Source organism: Diplotaxodon limnothrissa, linkage group LG15, assembly GCF_057381915.1.
Source record: "Diplotaxodon limnothrissa isolate DT_005_m linkage group LG15, D_limnothrissa_male_GT1.1, whole genome shotgun sequence".
NCBI classification, from domain to species: domain Eukaryota; kingdom Metazoa; phylum Chordata; class Actinopteri; order Cichliformes; family Cichlidae; genus Diplotaxodon; species Diplotaxodon limnothrissa.
In genome coordinates this window covers 27,526,988-27,547,608 of record NC_140610.1, presented here as the reverse complement: position 1 = coordinate 27,547,608, position 20,621 = coordinate 27,526,988, and the positions used below count along the sequence as shown (strand labels likewise).

The following is a 20,621-nucleotide window of genomic DNA, read 5'->3' as shown; positions in this document are numbered from 1 at the left end:
AGAGCCTGACAGGAAGTGCTGAGCGTCACTTCTGCCTGTGCATTCAGGCCCAATATTATCCTGATCATCACCACAGCACATATCTCACTTCATGATGGTGATGGGGATTTTGCAGGTTTTGAGGAGAATAAACTCTGAGCTCAGGTCTTCAGACTTTAAAAACCCAATTTAATGCTTTCAAATGGGTCATGTGAGCAGGATAGTAATTTAATGAAGTTCTTCCATCATTAAATATATAAACCCAGTTTACTTAATTGATTCTCCGCATAGTGTTCTGTTTTTGATGCTCAGAGCGTACAAGCTGATAATAATTTCTATGATTCAGGTTATAGGTTTGATTAATTAACAGCTGGTTTCATAGGCAAACACACTGTGGACTCCTGTATGCACACACCGGGGGGCACTGCTGCACATCATTTTCAGAGCATGAAAGAATGGCTTAAAGAGAAACATCTAGGCTGTTTGTGTGTTGCACATAAAAGCAGCCGGCAGCTCTGATGTGGAGTCTGAGCGTCTTCTCAAAGTTTGATCCTCAGCCTGAGGAGCTCCAAATAAGCATCAGAGTCAGTGAAAGCTCCACCCTGCTGTCTGACTGCAGGGACACAGACACTGAAACATAATGCTCTGAAATGCGGACTACAAGAGCATTTCTTTCAGAGTCTGAGACCCCGAGGAGGCCTGCTGAGATAAATGACTGTGTGATGGAGGGCAGATGAAGCTCCACCTCCTGAGAGGGAAGCCCCAGATCTGTTAGAGACAACAAATGGAGTCCACGCTGAGCTGCTAATGCAGGCCGGCACGGACTGAGACTGATGGGGTGGTTGTAGCTCAGGTGGTAGAGCGGGTCATCTACTGATCGGAAGGTTGGTGGTTCGACCCCTGGCTTCCCCAGTCTGCATGCCAAATGTCCTTGGCATGTTATCCTTGACTAACCCCAAATTGCTCTCCGATGCATCCATCGGAGTATGAATTTGTGTGTGAATGTTACTTAGAAGCTTGTGTGAATGGGTGAATGTACAAGTTGTGTACAGCGCTTTGAGTGCTCAGAAAGAGTAGAGTAGTGCTATATAAGAACCAGCCCATTTACCATGATGATGCTCTCTGCAGGACCCGCTCATCGACTCCATCCTTCACCCCACCAGCTGTAACAGGAACATCTTCACCCTCACAGAAAACATGCAACATATGTGACCTTCAATCAAACATCTAAGGTTCTTCTTTGAGGCTGTGAACGAACAGACAGATTTCAGAGCAGCTGAGGTTTCTCCTTTTCTACTTTTGGAAAAGACTGGAGATGCACAAATTTACATTCTTATCCATTCATACACAGTCACATCGTAGCCCTGCGAACATCCTGTCAGAGGTTTAGTTGAGGTTAGCAGGGAAGGAACATCTCCTACATCCAAAAGATAATTCTTTGTTTTTAAATTAATCAGGTCCCAATCAGCCCAAATAGCAAAGAGAAATTAAAAATGCATGCCATTAAAGAGATCAGGTCTTACGAGTTAAAGGCTTTACTCAACTTTATTTCCTGTGGTGAGAAGAGCAGAGCGGGAGAGAATAAAACTCTGCTTCTATAGTGACGTGTTTCTATTTTCCCGTTTCCCGTTTCTGTGGTCCTATGTTTCTATTTTCACGTTTCTATGGTCACGTGTTTCTGTGTTCCCGTATTCACGTTTCTTTGGTCACATGTTTATATTTTTACATGTTTCTGTGTTCATGTGGCTCTATTTCAACGTTTCTATGGTCACGTGTGCCTATTTTCACATATTTCTGTGTTCACTTGTTTCTATGGTCACGCGTTTCCATTTTAATGTGTTTCTATGGTCACATGTTTCTGTCACAGCTGCGGTGGCAGTCGTGTAGGGTTGAAGGGGAAAGGACCCAATCGCAGGCACTAATGATGCAAAGAGTGGGCTTTATTTACATGAGGTGATAATACAGACAGAGCAGAGATGGGACAGACGGAAACTAAGAACAAACCTAAACGGGGACAATCTAACCAACAAATCTGAAACCATAACTCACAGGAAAACATACTGGGAGGAACACAAGATGACCAGTAAGAAGCAGAATAAAACACAGGGTTTATATACACACAGGAGCAATCAGGGAATGGGAGACATTGGGAGACTGTGTTTACATTTCTATTTTCACATGTTTCTATGTTTACATGTTTCTAGCTCCTGAAACTTCTCTGGCTTCAGTTTCAGGATCGTTTCAGCTCATCCTTAAATCCTGAAAACATTCTGTGTGAACACTGATCCACGGCGCCCTCTGTGTGGCCACGCCCCCATATTATTTCACTCACTGTCCGTTTTCATTTCTCTTGGTGATGAACTCAGTCATGTGTCGCAGTCTCTGATTAATTTGCCAGCTACTCTTAATTAACAGATCAATGTGTGTGTGTCTCTGTGTGTGTTTTTTCAAACAAATTCAGACAAATTCATGTTTGTTGATAAGCATTTGAATTTCATTAACTTGCAACAAAATAAAAATGTAACAAATAAAAATGAAATTCTAATGAATCAGACAAGTGCAAAATCTGACTGTAATAAAGACAAACTGTTTTTAGCACTGCTGATTAGTGGTGGGCAGATCAATCCAAATATCAGTTGTATACCAATACCAAGTCAGCATAAGTATCGGATTGATACTAGCCTGGTGAGATCGATTCTTTACTTTAAGTTCCGCTCTTGTTTGCAATGTTGTGCTTTCGGCAAAGACGAAACAGCCAGGTCGCCAGACTCACCGCTGCTGTGTCAGCACAGAGCAGGCACACTTTGCTCCCCCTCCCCCCTCTTGTGCTTAGATATTGCGTTGTTACGTGACTTTGGTGATAAAGTGGCTTAAATATTATTTATATTTATTTATTTATTTAATAATTTTTTTTGCCTGTCCCGTTTGGTTCTTTTGCCATCAGAATTATTGTCTAAAGGCGAAGAAAGATGCCCAACGGATTTACTTTACCAAATGGACCATCCCAGCCTTGCCGTAATGGTCTATTTGATTCACCTTTTGGTGTTTATTTTATTTTCACTTGCTAAATACAGGACAGACTTGACTGGGGAACAGAAAGGTGAGAAAGAAAGACGGAAAGAATAACAGCGGAGAAGAGGGACGGTGATAAAGGGCAAAAAACAAAAAACAACAAAATAAGCAGACAAAAAATACATATATCAATCACCTGGATCACCTGTTGAGAAAGAAAAAAGGAACACAAGCAGAAGAAAAAGAGAGCAATATAATAAACAACATCACGATGATCTATGGGAATATAACGGTAAATACTAAATAGTAAACATTATTGTGCAGCACGTAAGATCGACAGCGCACAGTGTGCTTTGAGGTAGGAGCCAAAAAGGGTGTAGTTTGTATGTGTGAGCACCCGTGTGTACACCTGTGAGCATGAGCACGCTTGTATTTAAAAGGTTCCTTCATGTAATGATCTGGGTGTCGGGAGCCACAGCCCCGTCCACCAGGGCATGAAGCAGGTATGGAGGAGAGCAGGGGCCCGTTCTTCGTACCTCGCTAAGTAGGTTAGCTGGATTTGATCGTTGACGATTTCGCGTGATCTTGGATCGTTCGGTTCCCCAAAGCTCCTCCGGGACTTGCTGTCATAGCAACAGAGCCGTAAGCGTAAACCTACTCGGGAGCAGGTTTACTTTATGTAAACAGGATTAGATCGCGGCCACGCAGGTATGTCCGCTTCATTTATACGAAAGCAACAGCGATATTCCACCACTGTTTCACCATAAATAAATAACATCAATGTAACTAAAGACAATGCAGCACCTGATCCATTTATTGATTTCACACAGATACATACAGGTCATTTCCTAAAAAAGGGAAATGTACTATTAACATTCTATTACATGTATGTGATTATTACAGATGTAATTCATATTTCAGAGTAGCAATTGCAAATTACTTCGTGTAATCAAGATGAGAGACCACGGCTATAAAAGCGAAGGTGGATTTGGGAAGCCTGTCGCAGCCATGTCCTGTCCGTATACGCGAGCCACCCATTGCGGAAGGTGCAAGATTGATAAGGAGAGTTTTCAGAATTCAGCGTATATTGCGGGACAGACAGGATCCTTTAGCTCAGCGCGACAGTGTGCTCATAGAGAGATATCGATTTTCCCGTGAGGGTATTATTTACTTAACCAACTTGTTGACGAGGGGGTGCAGGACCACCACCTGTCTTTTTTTTGCTCTGCCCTTTTCTTGGTTGCTGTTATAAACAAACAAACAGATTATTTCAGGGTCTCTTTCCAAGAGACGAAAAGCAATATAAGTGATAAATATTACCATGCTGTAGAATATTCTTATATTTCACTTTTACTTGTTCCCATGTTCTAGTGGGTCCTGTTGTGGCTCTAATGTGAAAGGGGATATAATATAACATATTATAATATAATGTAATATAATATTGGATAATATAGTGTAATATAATAAATCTACCCTACCGCCTACTGGTGTTGGCCAGAGGGGCCGATGGCGCGATATGGCAGCCTGGCTTCTGTCAGTCTGCCCCAGGGCAGCTGTGGCTACAACCGTAGCTGCCTCCACCAGTGTGTGAATGTGAGAGTGACTGAATAGTGGCATTGTAAAGCGCTTTGGGTGCCTTGAAAAGCGCTATATAAATCCAATCCATTATTATTGTTATTATTAAATTACTTACGAGTTTAATTTGTCAGCAACTTTCTGCCAGCCTTGCTTTTGCAGCCTTTGCAGTGTTCCCTTGCGTTTTAATTAAACTCTGAAACTCCTGAAATCCCTCACTCAAGAGTTCTTGCTCTGCTGCCGAAAAATACCGAGCCGAGCGCGCTCCGTCGACATTTTCGCCGACCAATCAGAGGGTTGCCGATCAATGTTTCCACTATCGATGCGTAGCCCCTTTTACGACACCCAGTGATGTCACATTACTGCGTCCAGCTGTACTAATCGTCAACAGCAGGTGTGTTCGGGGAACCAGATTAGCGAGCTCACGGTTAGCGCGATGGTTTGGTCTTGGATGTGTCATTTGATCTTGGATGTAGTAAGCGACGTACGAAGAACGGGCCCCAAGACTCCAGACATCCAGAGGCCCTCAGAACACAAGAGACCAAGGAAGAACAACGGAGGGCCAGCTGCATCAATATCCCAGAAAGAGCTGAGGAGAGCCCCAGATGAGGGGTCACTCAGCTGTGCCAGAGTGACTGAGCCCCAGGCAAGTACAAGTGATTACAATAATCACTTGTACTTGCTGTAACAGTACATTCAACAGCTGCAGCTCTCCCGCTGCCAGCGGTACACATCACCAACACCACCAACAACAACAACAACACAAGCAGAGCATTGTTGATGCTGCAGCATTGCTGCAGGTTGCTTCACCAATCTCCGACAGCTACAGCCAGGACTGTTTTGAAGCACGCGCCTGCAGGGTCCCCGTGAATCTCGGCGAGGAAGCACTCCTCTGCCGCCACACTGATGATTAATGAGTTAATTAGCAGCGAGGGAGGCGAGTTCAGCTCCTGCCTTTAAACACGCTCAAAAGAGCCATTAGCTCTGAAAACTCTCTCACGGCCTCGCGGGAGAATTAGAGCACTGATTGATGCTCTATGTAGGTGTGGCAGAACCAGCTCTGACATGAGCTTCATGGTAAATGGTAAATGAACTGATTCTTATATAGCGCTTTTCTACTCTCCCGGAATACTCAAAGTACTCTTCCCCTAAGCACTGACTCTAAACTGAGTGCTTTTCTAACAACATTCACACACACATGCTGCACAATAATGTTTAACATTTAGTATTTACTGTCATATTCCCATATATCATTGTGATGTTGTTTATTCTATTACTCTTGTTCTCTTCTGCTTGCTTTCTTTTTTCTTTCTCAGCAGGTGACCCAGGTGATTGATATATGCATTTTTTTTCTCTGCCCGTTCTGTTGGTTTTTGTCTTTTGCCCTTCTCCCCCGTACCTCTTCTCAGCTGTTTCTCTTTCCCTCTTTCTTTCTCCCCTTCTTTCCCCCAGTCAAGTCTGTCCCGTATTCAGTAAGTGAAAATAAAATAAACAATAAAAGGTGAATCAAATGGACCATTACGGCAAGGCTGGGATGGTCAGTTTGGTAAAGTAAATCCGTTGGGCATCTTTCTTTGCCTTTAGACAACAATTCTGATGGCAAAAGAGCCAAACGGGACAGGCCAAAAAAACAAAAAAAAAACAAAAAAACATTCACACACACACATTCATACTCCGATGGATGCATCGGAGAGCAACTTGGGGTTTAGTATCTTGCCCAAGGATACTTGACATGCAGACTGGAGGGGCCAGGGATCGAACCACCAACCTTCCGATCAGTAGGTGACCTGTTCCGTCTAAAACTTTTTCACTCTGTCACAGAGAAGCAGGAGTGTGGCCTTGTGCTGGGGAAGAGCGCTGCAGAGATTTAGAGAAGGTCAGGGGCAGCTTCACTCTGTCTTTAGATAAACTTTAAACCACAGACTGTATATCAAAGGTGGATGTTGCAATATCCATGAGGGGTGGATCCAGTTGTGAGCCAGCGCTCTCATTGGCTGATGACTTGTGACTGACAGGTAGTTAGCCAGAGTGAGCATGCTCTGAATAATCCAGAACATACAGACTTCATGTTTCACTCAGTAAGACCAAAATCACTCAGGGAGGGGCAGCTATCTGCTGTGACCAGTTGGGGTGAGAGAAGGAAGACAGCATAAAAGACATGCTGTGGAAGAGAACCAGAGATTCTTCTTCTTGAATTTGCCCCTCGATTGGCGGTCGGTTGTCGCATCTCCGTCGGATGTCCTCGTTTCGAAGGCGGTCTGGGAAGTGATACTCATAATACTTGCCAAAGGCAGCGCATCTGGAAAACTTAGAGTTTGTTGAACCAGAGATTAATAACAACTATGAATAGGGATGGGTATCGTTTAGGTTTTATCCGATACCGGTGCCAAATCGGTACTTTTGAAACGGTGCCGGTGCTTAAACGGTGCTCAAACCAGTGCTTAAAGAATGGAGAACACAAAATTGGTCCAAAAACCTCTCATGTTCAGCTGGTTTTTTGTAAAAAGATAACAATGTTAGCCTTTTCTGCAGCTGTGGGGCATATATGGTATCACTCTTGGCTGGAAGCAGTGCTTAAACAATGGAAAAAACACAAACTTTGTCCAAAAACCTCTCATGTTTAGCTGTTTCCCTCTTTTTCTTTGGTCATTTTAGCCTTTTTGGCCAGGGTGAAGGGAGTATCTGCCATCAAACAAGAAGACAGCTGCATGTAGCTATGATGATGTTTGCTAGTTCACCTTACATGCATTAATGTAATAACGTGGTTAGCCTACTCAATGTAAATTGCACCCGAACAACATTAAGCTACTCACGCAGAGAAGAACGGCTGCTGCTGCCATCATCATCCGTCATCACTACATCACTACACTGGCAGGGCTAGGGGCCAGGACTCTCCTCTTCGTGTTTTTGGGGGATGTTGCTAACTCCGGGTCCGATAACAGGCAACCCACCCGCAGTAGATGTGCTCGGTGTGAGGTCTCGCAGCAAGCTATCAAATACGGCGCATTTCTCGGCTTTTTAAAAAAACGCTATGCATCGCCAGGTGTTTCATCGGATTTGAGGTGTTACCTCCTTTGACAGTATCACAGCCAGACTTTTGACCGCTTCGCCTTGGGCATTTTAATTTGTAGCTCTGCTCTAACAGAACGTACGTACCTGGACCCGCCTACTATCCTCGGAAACGTAAAATGATTGGCTAGAAGTGTATCACAGCTCAGGAAAAAAAAAGCACCGAAATAAAGCACCGAAATGTACGCTGCTTTTCGGTCTGGTTACTACCGTTTATGTCAGAACCGGTGCCATCATGGCACCGGACACCGGTACCCATCCCTAACTATGAATCATGTGATTAAAGTGAGTGTGAGGAGCATGCTCGGATAGTAAAGGGCCCTCCTGAGGAGCTACACAGCGGTCCTGGTGGTCAATAATATAACACCCTGAAACACTTTGAGTGAGCTCACCTCAGCACATCTTCTCACCTCCAACACCTTCAACACCTCCACCTCCAACACCACTTCCAACACCTCCACCTCTGCTTCAGAGCAGGTATTACTCTTGAAGGGATTTCATGCATCATATTTAAAACGTTGATATCCTTTGTGAGCATGCAGCCACAGCTGTGACTGACCACAGTGAGAAAAGGAAGTGACATCAGCACAGGGCCTGCTGCAGATGCAGGGTCCCAGCTCATGGAACAGCTCTCTGTCATGTGTGTGAATAAAAAGTGATTTAAAGAGAGGCGCCGGCTGCTCTCAAACTGAGACTACACTCAGCGTGGAAGTAGCTTCGGGATCAGACTGCACAACCTGGACTATCCAGGGAACCGGGGTCAGCTGGTCCAGGGAACCAGGGTCAGCTTGATCAGGGAACTGGGATCGGTCATTCAGTCTGTTTGCAAGTGTGTCGGCTTGAGCGGTAAGGTGTCAGCAGGTAGAAAAGGTTTGATAGTTTGACGTTACAAAGAGTTTGAGCTCCAGATGAGTTCAGTGATGATGTCATGATTGAAGCTCCACCTACAGCTCCTGCTGTGCGTGTTTCAGTCAGGTGGGTTCATGAGGTTCTGCTCGGTGTCTGTTTGCAATGATCTTGTTCAGCTTGAGCTGTGCATCTCCTGGACATGGTCACATTACGTGAAAGCTTCTGACTGGATGATCTTTTTAATCATTTTAGGAAGTTGCTTTTTGATGAGAAATGTTAATTTCATATTTTTTCCCCATTTTACCTCATCTGGCTCTCTCCATCTGTCAGCCTCCTCTGTTACTTCCTCTCTCTCATGGCTCGTATTAGGCTGTAAAAGTTCAGAAGTGGTTCTTGTTGATGAGGTTTTTTTTAACTGAAATCCTGCCAGCTGCTCTGCAGCAGCAGATGGGAGAGGTCAGAGGTCAGAGAGACTGTCAGAGAGATTTGTTTGTGTCGGAGCAGCTGGTTTCTGAAAGTGACTCCAGAGAGAGGCTCTTTATTTGGGCCAAAGTGAGAAATTTCTTCACGTGAACATGAACACAGTTCAACTCCTACATGGAGCTTGCCGCAGCAGCCAGCAGGACAAACGGCTGCAGGGCCGAGGAAACGTGCACGTTTGATTTTAGGGTGAAGCTCTTCAGCTCGGGCTGTTGGGCTGCAGCTGTCTGATTGGTCATGTGAAGTTATTCCAATCATGCAGGGCGCCAACCTCCATTGATGATCAGTGACTCGAGTCAACAGGAGGTAATACCCTGACACAGCCAACTGTAAATCTGAGGTTGACAGCTGTGTATGTGTGTGTGTGAGTGAGTGTGTGTTTGTCTGTGTGTGTGAGAGTGTGCATGTATGTGCATATGAGCATGTATTCGTATCTTCGTGGGGAGCAAAAATTGGAAGTTTACTATACTACACACTTATGGGGACCTAAATCCCCGTCCCTACAAGTTTGAAGACATTTTTGAGACTCTTTTGAGACTTCTGGTTTTAGTGTCAGGGTTACAGTTAGATTATGGTTAGGTTTAGAACAGTGGTTCTCAAACTTTTCACAATGAGTACAACCTCTTAAAATATATGGCTCTTGAAGTACGACCCTTATGACCGACATTAAAGTACAGTAGAATAGGCCTATTTAACACCACATACAGTTTACACGAGACAATTTTATTTCTTATATGAATGTTATTTATTTTAACTGTCATAAACAGGATGTGACATGTGATAATAATAACAACTGTACTGCATTAAAACATTTGCAACAGGTGGGATCTTGGAGTGATGACCTGATGAAACCTAGTTGCGGGCCCAAACAAGGATGTTGTGTTTTTAACATGTTTTACTGCTATTTAATCTGAACAAGCCCCTAAAACAGTCAGTGATCACCGACGGCCTCTTTCAGTTTTTATCATCACTATTCATTTTCAAGCTCAGTTTTTAAAACCTTACGATGTAACTACAGCTCAGCAGTATTATTATATTGCAGTTGTTCTCCTGACATTTGTTCATAACCATCGGGAACCCTCACTGAGTGGAAAAAAAGTTAGCGTTCATCCTCCAGCTTCACTGTGTTTATATTATGCTAACATAGCTGTGTCACTAGCCACCACACAGCACATCATTATATACCAGCTAGCCCAACATCGGTAACCCTACAGACACCACTGCTGTTTAGTTTTCTGTCTTCATTTACAGTGGGGCAAAAAAGTATTTAGTCAGCCACCGATTGTGCAAGTTCCCCCACCTAAAATGATGACAGAGGTCAGTAATTTGCACCAGAGGTACACTTCAACTGTGAGAGACAGAATGTGAAAAAAAAATCCATGAATCCACATGGTAGGATTTGTAAAGAATTTATTCGTAAATCAGGGTGGAAAATAAGTATTTGGTCAATAACAAAAATACAACTCAATACTTTGTAACATAACCTTTGTTGGCAATAACAGAGGTCAAACGTTTACTATAGGTCTTTACCAGGTTTGCACACACAGTAGCTGGTATTTTGGCCCATTCCTCCATGCAGATCTTCTCGAGAGCAGTGATGTTTTGGGGCTGTCGCCGAGCAACATGGACTTTCAACTCCCGCCACAGATTTTCTATGGGGTTGAGGTCTGGAGACTGGCTAGGCCACTCCAGGACTTTCAAATGCTTCTTACGGAGCCACTCCTTTGTTGCCCGGGCGGTGTGTTTTGGATCATTGTCATGTTGGAAGACCCAGCCTCGTTTCATCTTCAAAGTTCTCACTGATGGAAGGAGGTTTTGGCTCAAAATCTCACGATACATGGCCCCATTCATTCTGTCCTTAACACGGATCAGTCGTCCTGTCCCCTTGGCAGAAAAACAGCCCCATAGCATGATGTTTCCACCCCCATGCTTCACAGTAGGTATGGTGTTCTTGGGATGCAACTCAGTATTCTTCTTCCTCCAAACACGACGAGTTGAGTTTATACCAAAGAGTTCTACTTTGGTTTCATCTGACCACATGACATTCTCCCAATCCTCTGCTGTATACTCCATGTGCTCTCTGGCAAACTTCAGACGGGCCTGGACATGCACTGGCTTCAGCAGCGGAACACGTCTGGCACTGCGGGATTTGATTCCCTGCCGTTGTAGTGTGTTACTGATGGTGACCTTTGTTACTTTGGTCCCAGCTCTCTGCAGGTCATTCACCAGGTCCCCCCGTGTGGTTCTGGGATCTTTGCTCACCGTTCTCATGATCATTTTGACCCCACGGGATGAGATCTTGCGTGGAGCCCCAGATCGAGGGAGATTATCAGTGGTCTTGTATGTCTTCCATTTTCTGATGATTGCTCCCACAGTTGATTTTTTCACACCAAGCTGCTTGCCTATTGTAGATTCACTCTTCCCAGTCTGGTGCAGGTCTACAATACTTTTCCTGGTGTCCTTCGAAAGCTCTTTGGTCTTGGCCATGGCGGAGTTTGGAGTCTGACTGTTTGAGGCTGTGGACAGATGTCTTTTATACAGATGATGAGTTCAAACAGGTGCCATTCATACAGGTAACGAGTGGGGGACAGAAAAGCTTCTTACAGAAGACGTTACAGGTCTGTGAGAGCCAGAGATTTTCCTTGTTTGAGGTGACCAAATACTTATTTTCCACCCTAATTTACGAATAAATTCTTTACAAATCCTACCATGTGGATTCATGGATTTTTTTTTCACATTCTGTCTCTCACAGTTGAAGTGTACCTCTGGTGCAAATTACTGACCTCTGTCATCATTTTAAGTGGGGGAACTTGCACAATCGGTGGCTGACTAAATACTTTTTTGCCCCACTGTATGATACATTTTAATTTTTGCTGTGGCGGATAAGATGCCGGATTTTTGGCATCACGACCCTACTTCATGGTTCGTGCACTTTGAAACTCAGTTTGCTCTTCGTGGCATTTCAGCCGACGACACAAAATACCATCATGTGGTGGCCTTGCTGGATCAGCTGTCCACCCGCCGTGTGATGACCCTCCTCCGGGATCCCCCCACCCAAGGGAAATACACCGCTCTCAAGGCACTGCTGCTTTGGCGCTACTCCCTCTCTGATGCAGAGTGGCTGAGAAACTCCTCTCTCTCTCGGGCCTGGGTGATGGTACCGCACTCAAGCTTATGGAGGGCACGCTGTCCTTGTTAGGAACGGATGACGTCGGATTCCTCTTCACTCATGTCTTCCTACGATAGGTGCCTCCCCAACTACCTGCTGCTGGTCGCGAAGGATTACCACTCACTTGCAGAAGAAGCGGATCGCATTCTCCTGGCTACCAGGAGCTTTGGCATCAAGGGTTCCGATTCACTGGCGGCATCTCCCGCAGCCCTACCAATTCTCCCACCAGCGCTCCGTAGCGGCCACGACCGCTGGCGATAAGGAAGGGCTACTCTTTATAGAGGACTGACGCTCAGTGACACATTTTCTGGTTGACTCCGCCTCCCGGAAAAGCCTCAGGAACTCTCGTGTCGTCTTTGCATACCTCCACAATAGTATATTATTTAATCTTTAAAGAAAATTGAGATTTTCCGCATAGCACCAGAGACAGCCTGTGTGCCGTACCACTCTTTGAGAAAGACTGGTTTAGGGTAAGCGGTTAGGGAAAAGCAAAATGTCAATTAGATGTCCCCACAAGATATGAATACCAGATGTGTGTGTGTGTGTGTGTGTGTGTGTGTGTGTGTGTGTGTGTGTGTGTGTGTGTGTGTGTGTGTGTGTGTGTGGTTTTCCAAGCTTGCTGCTCTGACAGTTTTTGGTTGTTGATTCATGTTGTCGTCCAGCTGTACCAGCAGTGAGCTAACTTATTTTGAGATTATTTCTGCCAGCTTTAATTCTTCATGGTCCTCAGCTGTGTCAGTAACTGGATTTTGGTGTTCCTGTTATTTTGTCCAACCTTCCACATGACTGTCCTCTCTCTCTTCACCTCTTCCAGGATCTGGCCTATGCCTCCTTCCTCTTTAATAAGCTCCAGCGTCTCCAGTTGCCTCGCCGTGTTCGCCATACTTCTATCGAAGCCCACTGTGATGTATGCGGTGCCTCCTTCCAGCAACTGAGGCAACTCGCTCTGCAGCGGGCTCTGGGCATCAGCGGGGAGATGGCACCACGCCCTGCCACTCCCAGCGCTGCCCCAATCTCAGAGAGCAGCTGGGTCTGCAACGAGCTCCCAGTGAAGCAGCAGAGGTGGAAGCACGAGGAGCAGCAGCAGGAGGGAGGAGCCCCATGGAGATCGAGCATAGTGCAGAGCACCTACCTCGGTGGGGGCGGAGCTAAAGGGCTCGCCACAGTAACGCCCCTTCCCCTGAACCCAGCTCAGAACCTGGAGGGGGTGTGGAGGGTCTCCTGCTGCACACCTGAGCTTCGAAACAGTGCGGTAAGCACCCTATTTAGCTAGTTGTTCAGGAGAACCACAGATGTCAAGGGTCAGGGGTCACCTGGGTCAGGATTGTATTTTCTCCAAACGTGCGCTCTCTGCTGGTCTCCATATGAACTGTTCAGTTATCTCACACCAGTTTGCTCAGTATGGCTCCACCTGTACTCACTTGTGCACAACTGTAAACACACACACCTGTGCACACCTGTACACACGTGCACACCTGTACTCAGAAACCAGAAGCTTCAGCCTCACATTTTTTTCTGCATGTTGGGTCTGCGCTTCCACAGGCCCCGCTGGTTTAGAAACGTATTCTTATTAACGAAGCAAGGAAGCAAGACAATCAGCGATCGATCAATTTCACTTGCTAGCAAAGGGAGCCAGACGGCAGCAGTCCTCTGCCCTCGGTCCTCTGCCCTCGGTGTCAAACGAGTCCAAAGAACCAGCTTCCCCTGCCGCCTTTTATTCTGTTACACACAAACAGTTACAGTACACACAAGCACCACCCTAATACCCCCCCTATGGTTCTAAAAGATAAGGTACTATGTGTGTATGTGTGTGCACGTGTAAGCACATGTGTGTATGTGTGTGTGTATATGCATGTGCGAGAATGTGTGTGTGTGTATGCATGTGAGTGTGTGTGTTTGTGTTTGGGGGTGCGTTTGTGTGACCTCCTGCCCACAAAAGGGTCATAAAAGCAGGAAGCTTACTAAACAAGAAAACAGAACCCTCACATAGGATGTCTCATAATAAAACACTATAGCCTCCCCCACCGTTCAACAGGCTGGGCATGTCAACAGAAACAAAAGAATGTCATTGATCCTATAGTTTGTAGGGAACGCCAGGACTGACATAATGAATTAATTAAATAGACCATTAAATAATTAATTAAAATGAGAAATAATTAATTTAATAAATATTTATGACACCTTTAATTAATTATTGACTGTTTTAATTAATTAATAACACATTTAAATAATTATTGACAGTTTTAATTAATTATTTACCGATTTATTTATTTAATTCATTATGGCACTATTGTCCCATTCATGTCTCACTTTGAAATAATTTTATCTGTCAGCCTCACCCATCAAACTAAGTGGGCGGGGTTGCCACTGCAGCTTCTCTAACATTTGATTGGTTGCTGTGCAAAGTAAGTCAAGACAGGTCGATCCTAGATAATCGATGGACTTGGGGAAACCAGGTATCCCAGAATGCATTTCAAATCACAGGCAGTAATGGTGGTGGTGTAAAGTTTTAAAATGCCAGCTGTTTAAATTACAGCTACTTATGCAGTAACCATGGTAACCACGGACTCTAAGCGGCTGGATCGACGGAGGTCAGACAACAATTTTACATATATGATCTTAAAACAGGGCACAGCCACTTTACGTCCTAGCCTAATATCAAATGTGAACTCAGACTGAGTCTATGTTTGACGTTTTTTTTTATATCTAATCTTCTCTCTCAAACATTTAAACAGCAGCGAGTCTGCAGCTGAGGGAATACAAACTCAAATTGTCAGAACAGGTTTGATAGTTTCTTCTGTGTATTAATTTGGTGATTTGTTAAATGTACAAATGTTATTCTAATCTGCTGCTGAGTCTCTTACGCTGATGAAAATGCAGAAAACACAGATCACGAACACCTGTTCAACCAATCACTTTCATTTCACTTTGATCTGTGACAAACTGACGCGCTCATCTCTGTTACAGTGTTGCGTTAGACTGCTATATTTTTTTGTTCTTTATGCTGTAGATTTTCACGTCTCTGGAATAGTGGGCAGTAATAAGGATGATTTTCTGTTAAATCATATTGATATGACCCGTGAATTATTCGTAGATGACCGTTAGATTAGTCAGCTGGGAAACGCTGGGTTAACTCAGAGAGCTTGTGGAGGTAAGCATCAACGACACAGAGCTCTCAGTTCTCACTCCTTCTTTATTCGTGTCCAACATCAACTGCGCATATCGCGCCACAAAACACAGGAACACACTTCCTATACACTGGGTGTGAGTGGAGCCCTCTAGTGGTCCACCACACATGCCCCCCGAACACCCAGCAGAACTAGTCCAGGACCCGGGGCTTAAGCAAACGGCCGGAACGGCTGAACCGGGGGATGGGGAACTGACAGAGGGCAACCCAGTCCGGGAGCGAGGCTGGCACTGGCGGTCAGAAAAAGCTGCAGACGAGTCGGACTCCGTTGATTTTGGGTCGCTCCTGGGGGAAAAAACAGAATCCATCAGCCCGGTGACAGGTGGGCGGCCGCGGCGAGGGGTCTGGGCCGGGACCACCTGATCCTCTTGCATAACATGTGCAGGCTTAAGTCTGTCAACAGAGACAACCTCCTGCCTACCGCCAAAGTCCAAAATGAAATGTTTGTTGCTTGGTTTAAGAACTCTGTATGGCCCGTCATATGGTGGACGCAGCGGAGTCCTATGGGCATCGTGCCTGACGAAAACGAAAGGAGCAGAGTCCAACGAACTCGGAACAAAAGTGTCAGGCAGGCAGTGGTGCACAGGACCAGGAACAGGAAATGAGTCTCTTGGGGGGGCGAAAAGGCAACAAAGAGGTATCGAAACATGGGGGAGGGCTCTCAGGTAAGAATTCCCCAGGGACCCGGAGAGGCTGGCTGAGGACCAGTTCAGCCGGGAAAACCCCGAGGTCTTCTTTAACCGCGCTACGCAATCCCAGCAAAACCCATGGAAGACGGTCGACCCAGTCGCCACTAGTTAAGGAAGCCCGGAGCGCGGCCTTAAGTGACCGGTGAAACCGTTTGCACATCCCGTTAGCTTGCGGGTGGTATGCTGTGATGCGGTGGACCTTGACCCCCAGGCCGTCAGCCATAGCAGACCAAAGCTCAGAAACAAACTGGGGGCCCCTGTCCGAGGTAATGTTAGCAGGGGGACCGAAACGCAAAACCCACGTTGACAAAAAAGCCCTGGCCACCGTCACCGCTGTCGTGGACGCCAAGGGTACCGCCTCCTGCCACCTGGTCGTGCGGTCCACCACAGTCAAAAGGTGCGTGAAACCCTGTGACTGCGGCAAGGCACCAACCAGGCCCACATGAACGTGATCGAAACGCCTACCCGGGACACGGAAAGGTTCGAGGGGTGACTGTGTGTGCCGGTGGATTTTCGAGCGTTGGCATGGGATACAAACCGCCGCCCATTCTTTCACCGTCTTGCAAAGGCCCGGCCAAACAAACCTGGCGCTGACCAGCTTGACCGAGGCCCGGACGCCGGGATGAGAGAGGGCATGCACCGAGTCAAAAACACGACGACGCCACAAAAGGGGAACCACCGGGCGGGGGCGGCCGGTGGAAACGTCGCAAAGAAGGTGCGGACCGCGTCCCACACCGTACTCCAGCACGAGGCCCGTTTTTGTTGACTGAAGGGCAAGGACGTCTGGGTCAGCACGTTGCTCAGCGGCCATGGCAGCGTAGTCGACGCCGACATACACCGGAGAAACCAACACACGTGAGAGACAATCAGCGACGTGATTGGACTTACCAGCCACATGCTGAATGTCTGTGGTAAACTCTGAAATGGCCACCAACTGGCGCTGCTGGCGTGCGCTCCATGGGTCAGAGACCTTGGACATCGCAAACGTCAAAGGTTTGTGGTCAACGTACGCAGTAAAGTTGCGACCCTCGAGGAAAAAACAAAAATGTCGTGTCGCGAGGTGCAGGGCCAGCAACTCCCTGTCAAAAACACTGTACTTGCGTTCAGCATCCCGGAGCGTACGACTGAAAAAGGCGAGCGGTTGCCAGAGACCTGAAACCCGCTGTTCCAACACCCCACCCACTGCCACGTCGGACGCGTCGGTGGTCAACGCGATCTCCGCCGACGGAAGCTGGTGGGCCAGCAGGGTGGCGTCAGCCAGCGCAGACAACACCTGGATGCGTTCCGGCAGCCAGTCAACCGGATCTTTGGCTGTTTTACCTTTTAAGGCAGCATAGAGTGGCTGTAGCAGGTGGGCAGCTCTGGGGAGAAAAGCGGTTGTAAAAATTTATCATCCCCAAGAACTCCTGCAACGCTTTAACCGACGTGGGACGCGGAAAAGTCGAAACAGCCTGGACTCTGTTGGGCAACGGAAGCACACCTTCAGCGGAAATGCGGTGCCCGATGAAATCCAGAACAGGCAACCCAAACTGGCAGTTGGAAGGGTTGATGATCAGGCCGTGCGCTGCCAAACGCTGGAAAACCTGGCGCAGATGGGACTCGTGCTGGCTCGCTGAGCAGCTGGCCACCAATATATCATCCAGATAAAAAAAAAAAACCGAACGGCAGTCCACGCAAAACGGAGTCCATCAGCCGCTGAAAGGTCTGGGCAGCACCTTTCAGGCCAAACGGCATGCGCAAAAACTCGAACAAGCCGAAGGGGGTAATGACAGCAGGTTTAGGAACGTCTTCAGCGCGCACAGGAACTTGGTGATACCCCCGCACCAAGTCAATTTTAGAAAAAATCAATGTTCCGGCGAGATGGGCAGAAAAATCCTGAATGTGGGGGATGGGGTAACGGTCATTCTCCGTGGCATTATTTAAACGGCGGAAATCTCCGCATGGTCGCCACTGACCGTCCGATTTGGGCACCATGTGAAGCGGAGAGGCCCATGCACTGTTCGAACGCTCTACAATGCCAAGGCGCTCCATGGCTGCATCCCCGGAGGTCACTACATTAGCCCGAATCAGGGGTCACCAATGTGGAGGTAAGCATCAATGACACAGAACTCCCAGTTCTTACTCCTTCTTTATTCATGTCCAACATCAACTGCGCATATCGCGCCACAAAACACAGGAACACACCTGTGGTCCACCACAAGCTGAAGATATCGTGGACATGCTGACCTCGCTCCGTGGTGTACAGGGCCGTTTACCCTCATGATTAATATTCACAATAAAAATATTAGCTGAACATCATGGAGTCTGTATGTGTTTCATAGTGTCGAACAACCTTTGTACAGTTAAACCTAGCAGTTACTACATGACGGAAACACCAACGTTATTTCTTTTATGCGTTTATATGCAGGTCATGCTCATTATTGAACAAAAACCCAAACATCAGATGTTAATCGGATTTATTTGCTCTCTCTCCTCCTTAAACATGTTTTTAATGTAGAATTGAAACAGGTATGACACATACGAACATCAGGAAATAAAAACCCAATAAATATAACCTCAGTAAATGAAGTCAGTGTACTGCGGGGGTTATGGCAGCTGTGTACCAGGACCTGCATTTTGTTGGCGGTAATAACAGCTCAATTGCTTGCGAGGCAAGCGGGTCTATCCCACCCTTTGCCATGAGACTGGGCTGGGCAGACATCTCCGAAATCATCAAAGGGCTTTTGCAAAGAGGCTCTATCTTGACAAACCAACCACACATCTGAAGATTAAACCACTACATTCTCGGCTAAAAAATATTAAAACGGTATTTGATGACACACAAACAAGGTTTTTCAAAGTTCAGTTCTGTTAGTTTTAACATGTCGGTTGTTGTGTGCTAAAAACAATGGCCACAAGGCCAAAGCAATGGTTCTGACTCGATCAGCGTTAACCCCGCCTCCTGGGTTGGATGGATGAGGTTGACAGATAAAATTATTTCATGGTGAGACCTGAAGGAGTCAACTGTGCAAAAATGAATTAATTAAATACACCATTAAATAATTATTTAAATGTGGCAATAATTAATTAAAATGTTAAATAAATAATTAAATGTTGCAATAATTAATTAATTCAATGCATCAAAAATATTTAATTAATTAATTATTTCCCACTTTAATTAATTATTGCCACATTTAATTAATTATTTAATGGTGTATTTAATTAATTCATTATGGCAGTCCTGGCGTTTCATAAGTTTGAACTAAGACTTACAAATTTAAGTAACACAATGACGACATTTAACAATTTGACTCCAACACTGCACATGATTCTAATGCAGCTGTAAAGTCAGGCTACAACTCTTTGTGTGTGTGTGTGTGTGTGTCAGCTGCAGTTATAACAGACTGAAATTTCCAGTTTCTCCGGTGTTCCCAACCTTCAGCAGCAACCTTTGGAAAAAGACAAAGTTAGTCTCAGGTGTTTGATGGAGCAGTTGTGACAGCGTGATGACGGCAGCGGGACTAAAAACTCTCAAAGCGCTGTAGGAAGCCAGGTCTTCATCATGGGCCTCATTATTTGCCATCAGCATGCTGAGTTTAATCGTGGCAGCCTCTGATCCTCCACCAGCTCCGTTTTACTCCTTCTCCTACAGCAGTGATATGATCGTTCTGAGATTCACGATTCGCCGAGGTCGTCATCATCCATGGGGATACGTCCTCACAGTCCCACTGTTGACACAATGCACCTCCTCAGACCTGGATCGTTTGTTTCATGGATTCTTGTATAATAACTCAGACAATCATATTCAGGATTATCTCAGCTCCATGATTGGCATTCAGACTCAAAGGCAGGAGTAAACATGGCCGCCGATCACAGTGTGAGGAGAGGTTGTGATGATGTCATGTCCTTGACACTGCATTTCAGTGGCTGCTTTTCAGTAGGTGTTATTTAATAGACATGGCTTTTATTGTGAAAGGGTGAACATTGACTTGGTGACGCAGAGAAAGAGAAACAGAGTCAGAGCTGAGGTGAAGATGATGAAAACGAGTGTCACATGATTTTATGGATTTATCCTGCTCAGCCACATACACACCTGACCACACAACATGCCTCAGAGCCAGTCATATCCCACAGGTCAAAGGTCAAGTTCAGCACAGTTACAATAATTCACTCATTAAACCTTCACACAGGTGTGACATGATGACAGTGATGACATAAGCAGAAGGTGAAAGGTCACAGAGCATGTTTTCTTTGCTCTGATGTTTTAAACCTTCGCCGTGTCTGTTCCTCTTCCAAACTTGGATGGAAACCATCACTGCACAGCCGTGAGGCGGTAATCGCAGCGTGCTCTGTGGCCCTCGTGTTTGATTGGTCTCACTCAGGATGGCGTTTTGGCGCTGGCTCATCCCGTTGCCGGCTCTCTGTGTAATCCTGTTAGCCAGCCGAGCGTGTTGCGGTCACACAGCTGAAGAGTGGATCTGCCCCAGTGTGCCACTTCCTGTAACTGCGGTAATTCACCATAACTAGGCCACGGATCTGAGGCCAGAGACAGGAGCTGTGCTACTGCAGCTGCAAATAGCTGGACGTTTCTGAGATCACACTCATCTGTGGCTCCATTATCCTGGAATGAAAG

At 46.0% G+C, this 20,621-nt stretch overlaps 1 protein-coding gene across 1 annotated transcript in view; it reads left to right on the top strand.

Moving 5' to 3' along the window:
• LOC146617679 (kinesin-like protein KIF26A) overlaps positions 1–20,621 on the top strand; it is a 69,432-nt gene that overhangs the window by 3,294 nt on the left and 45,517 nt on the right. Inside the window, exon 3 of the mRNA XM_085371907.1 lies at positions 12,948–13,385. Within this exon, the coding sequence (XP_085228033.1) occupies positions 12,948–13,385 (438 nt within the window). The remainder of the gene's footprint in view (positions 1–12,947; positions 13,386–20,621) is intronic.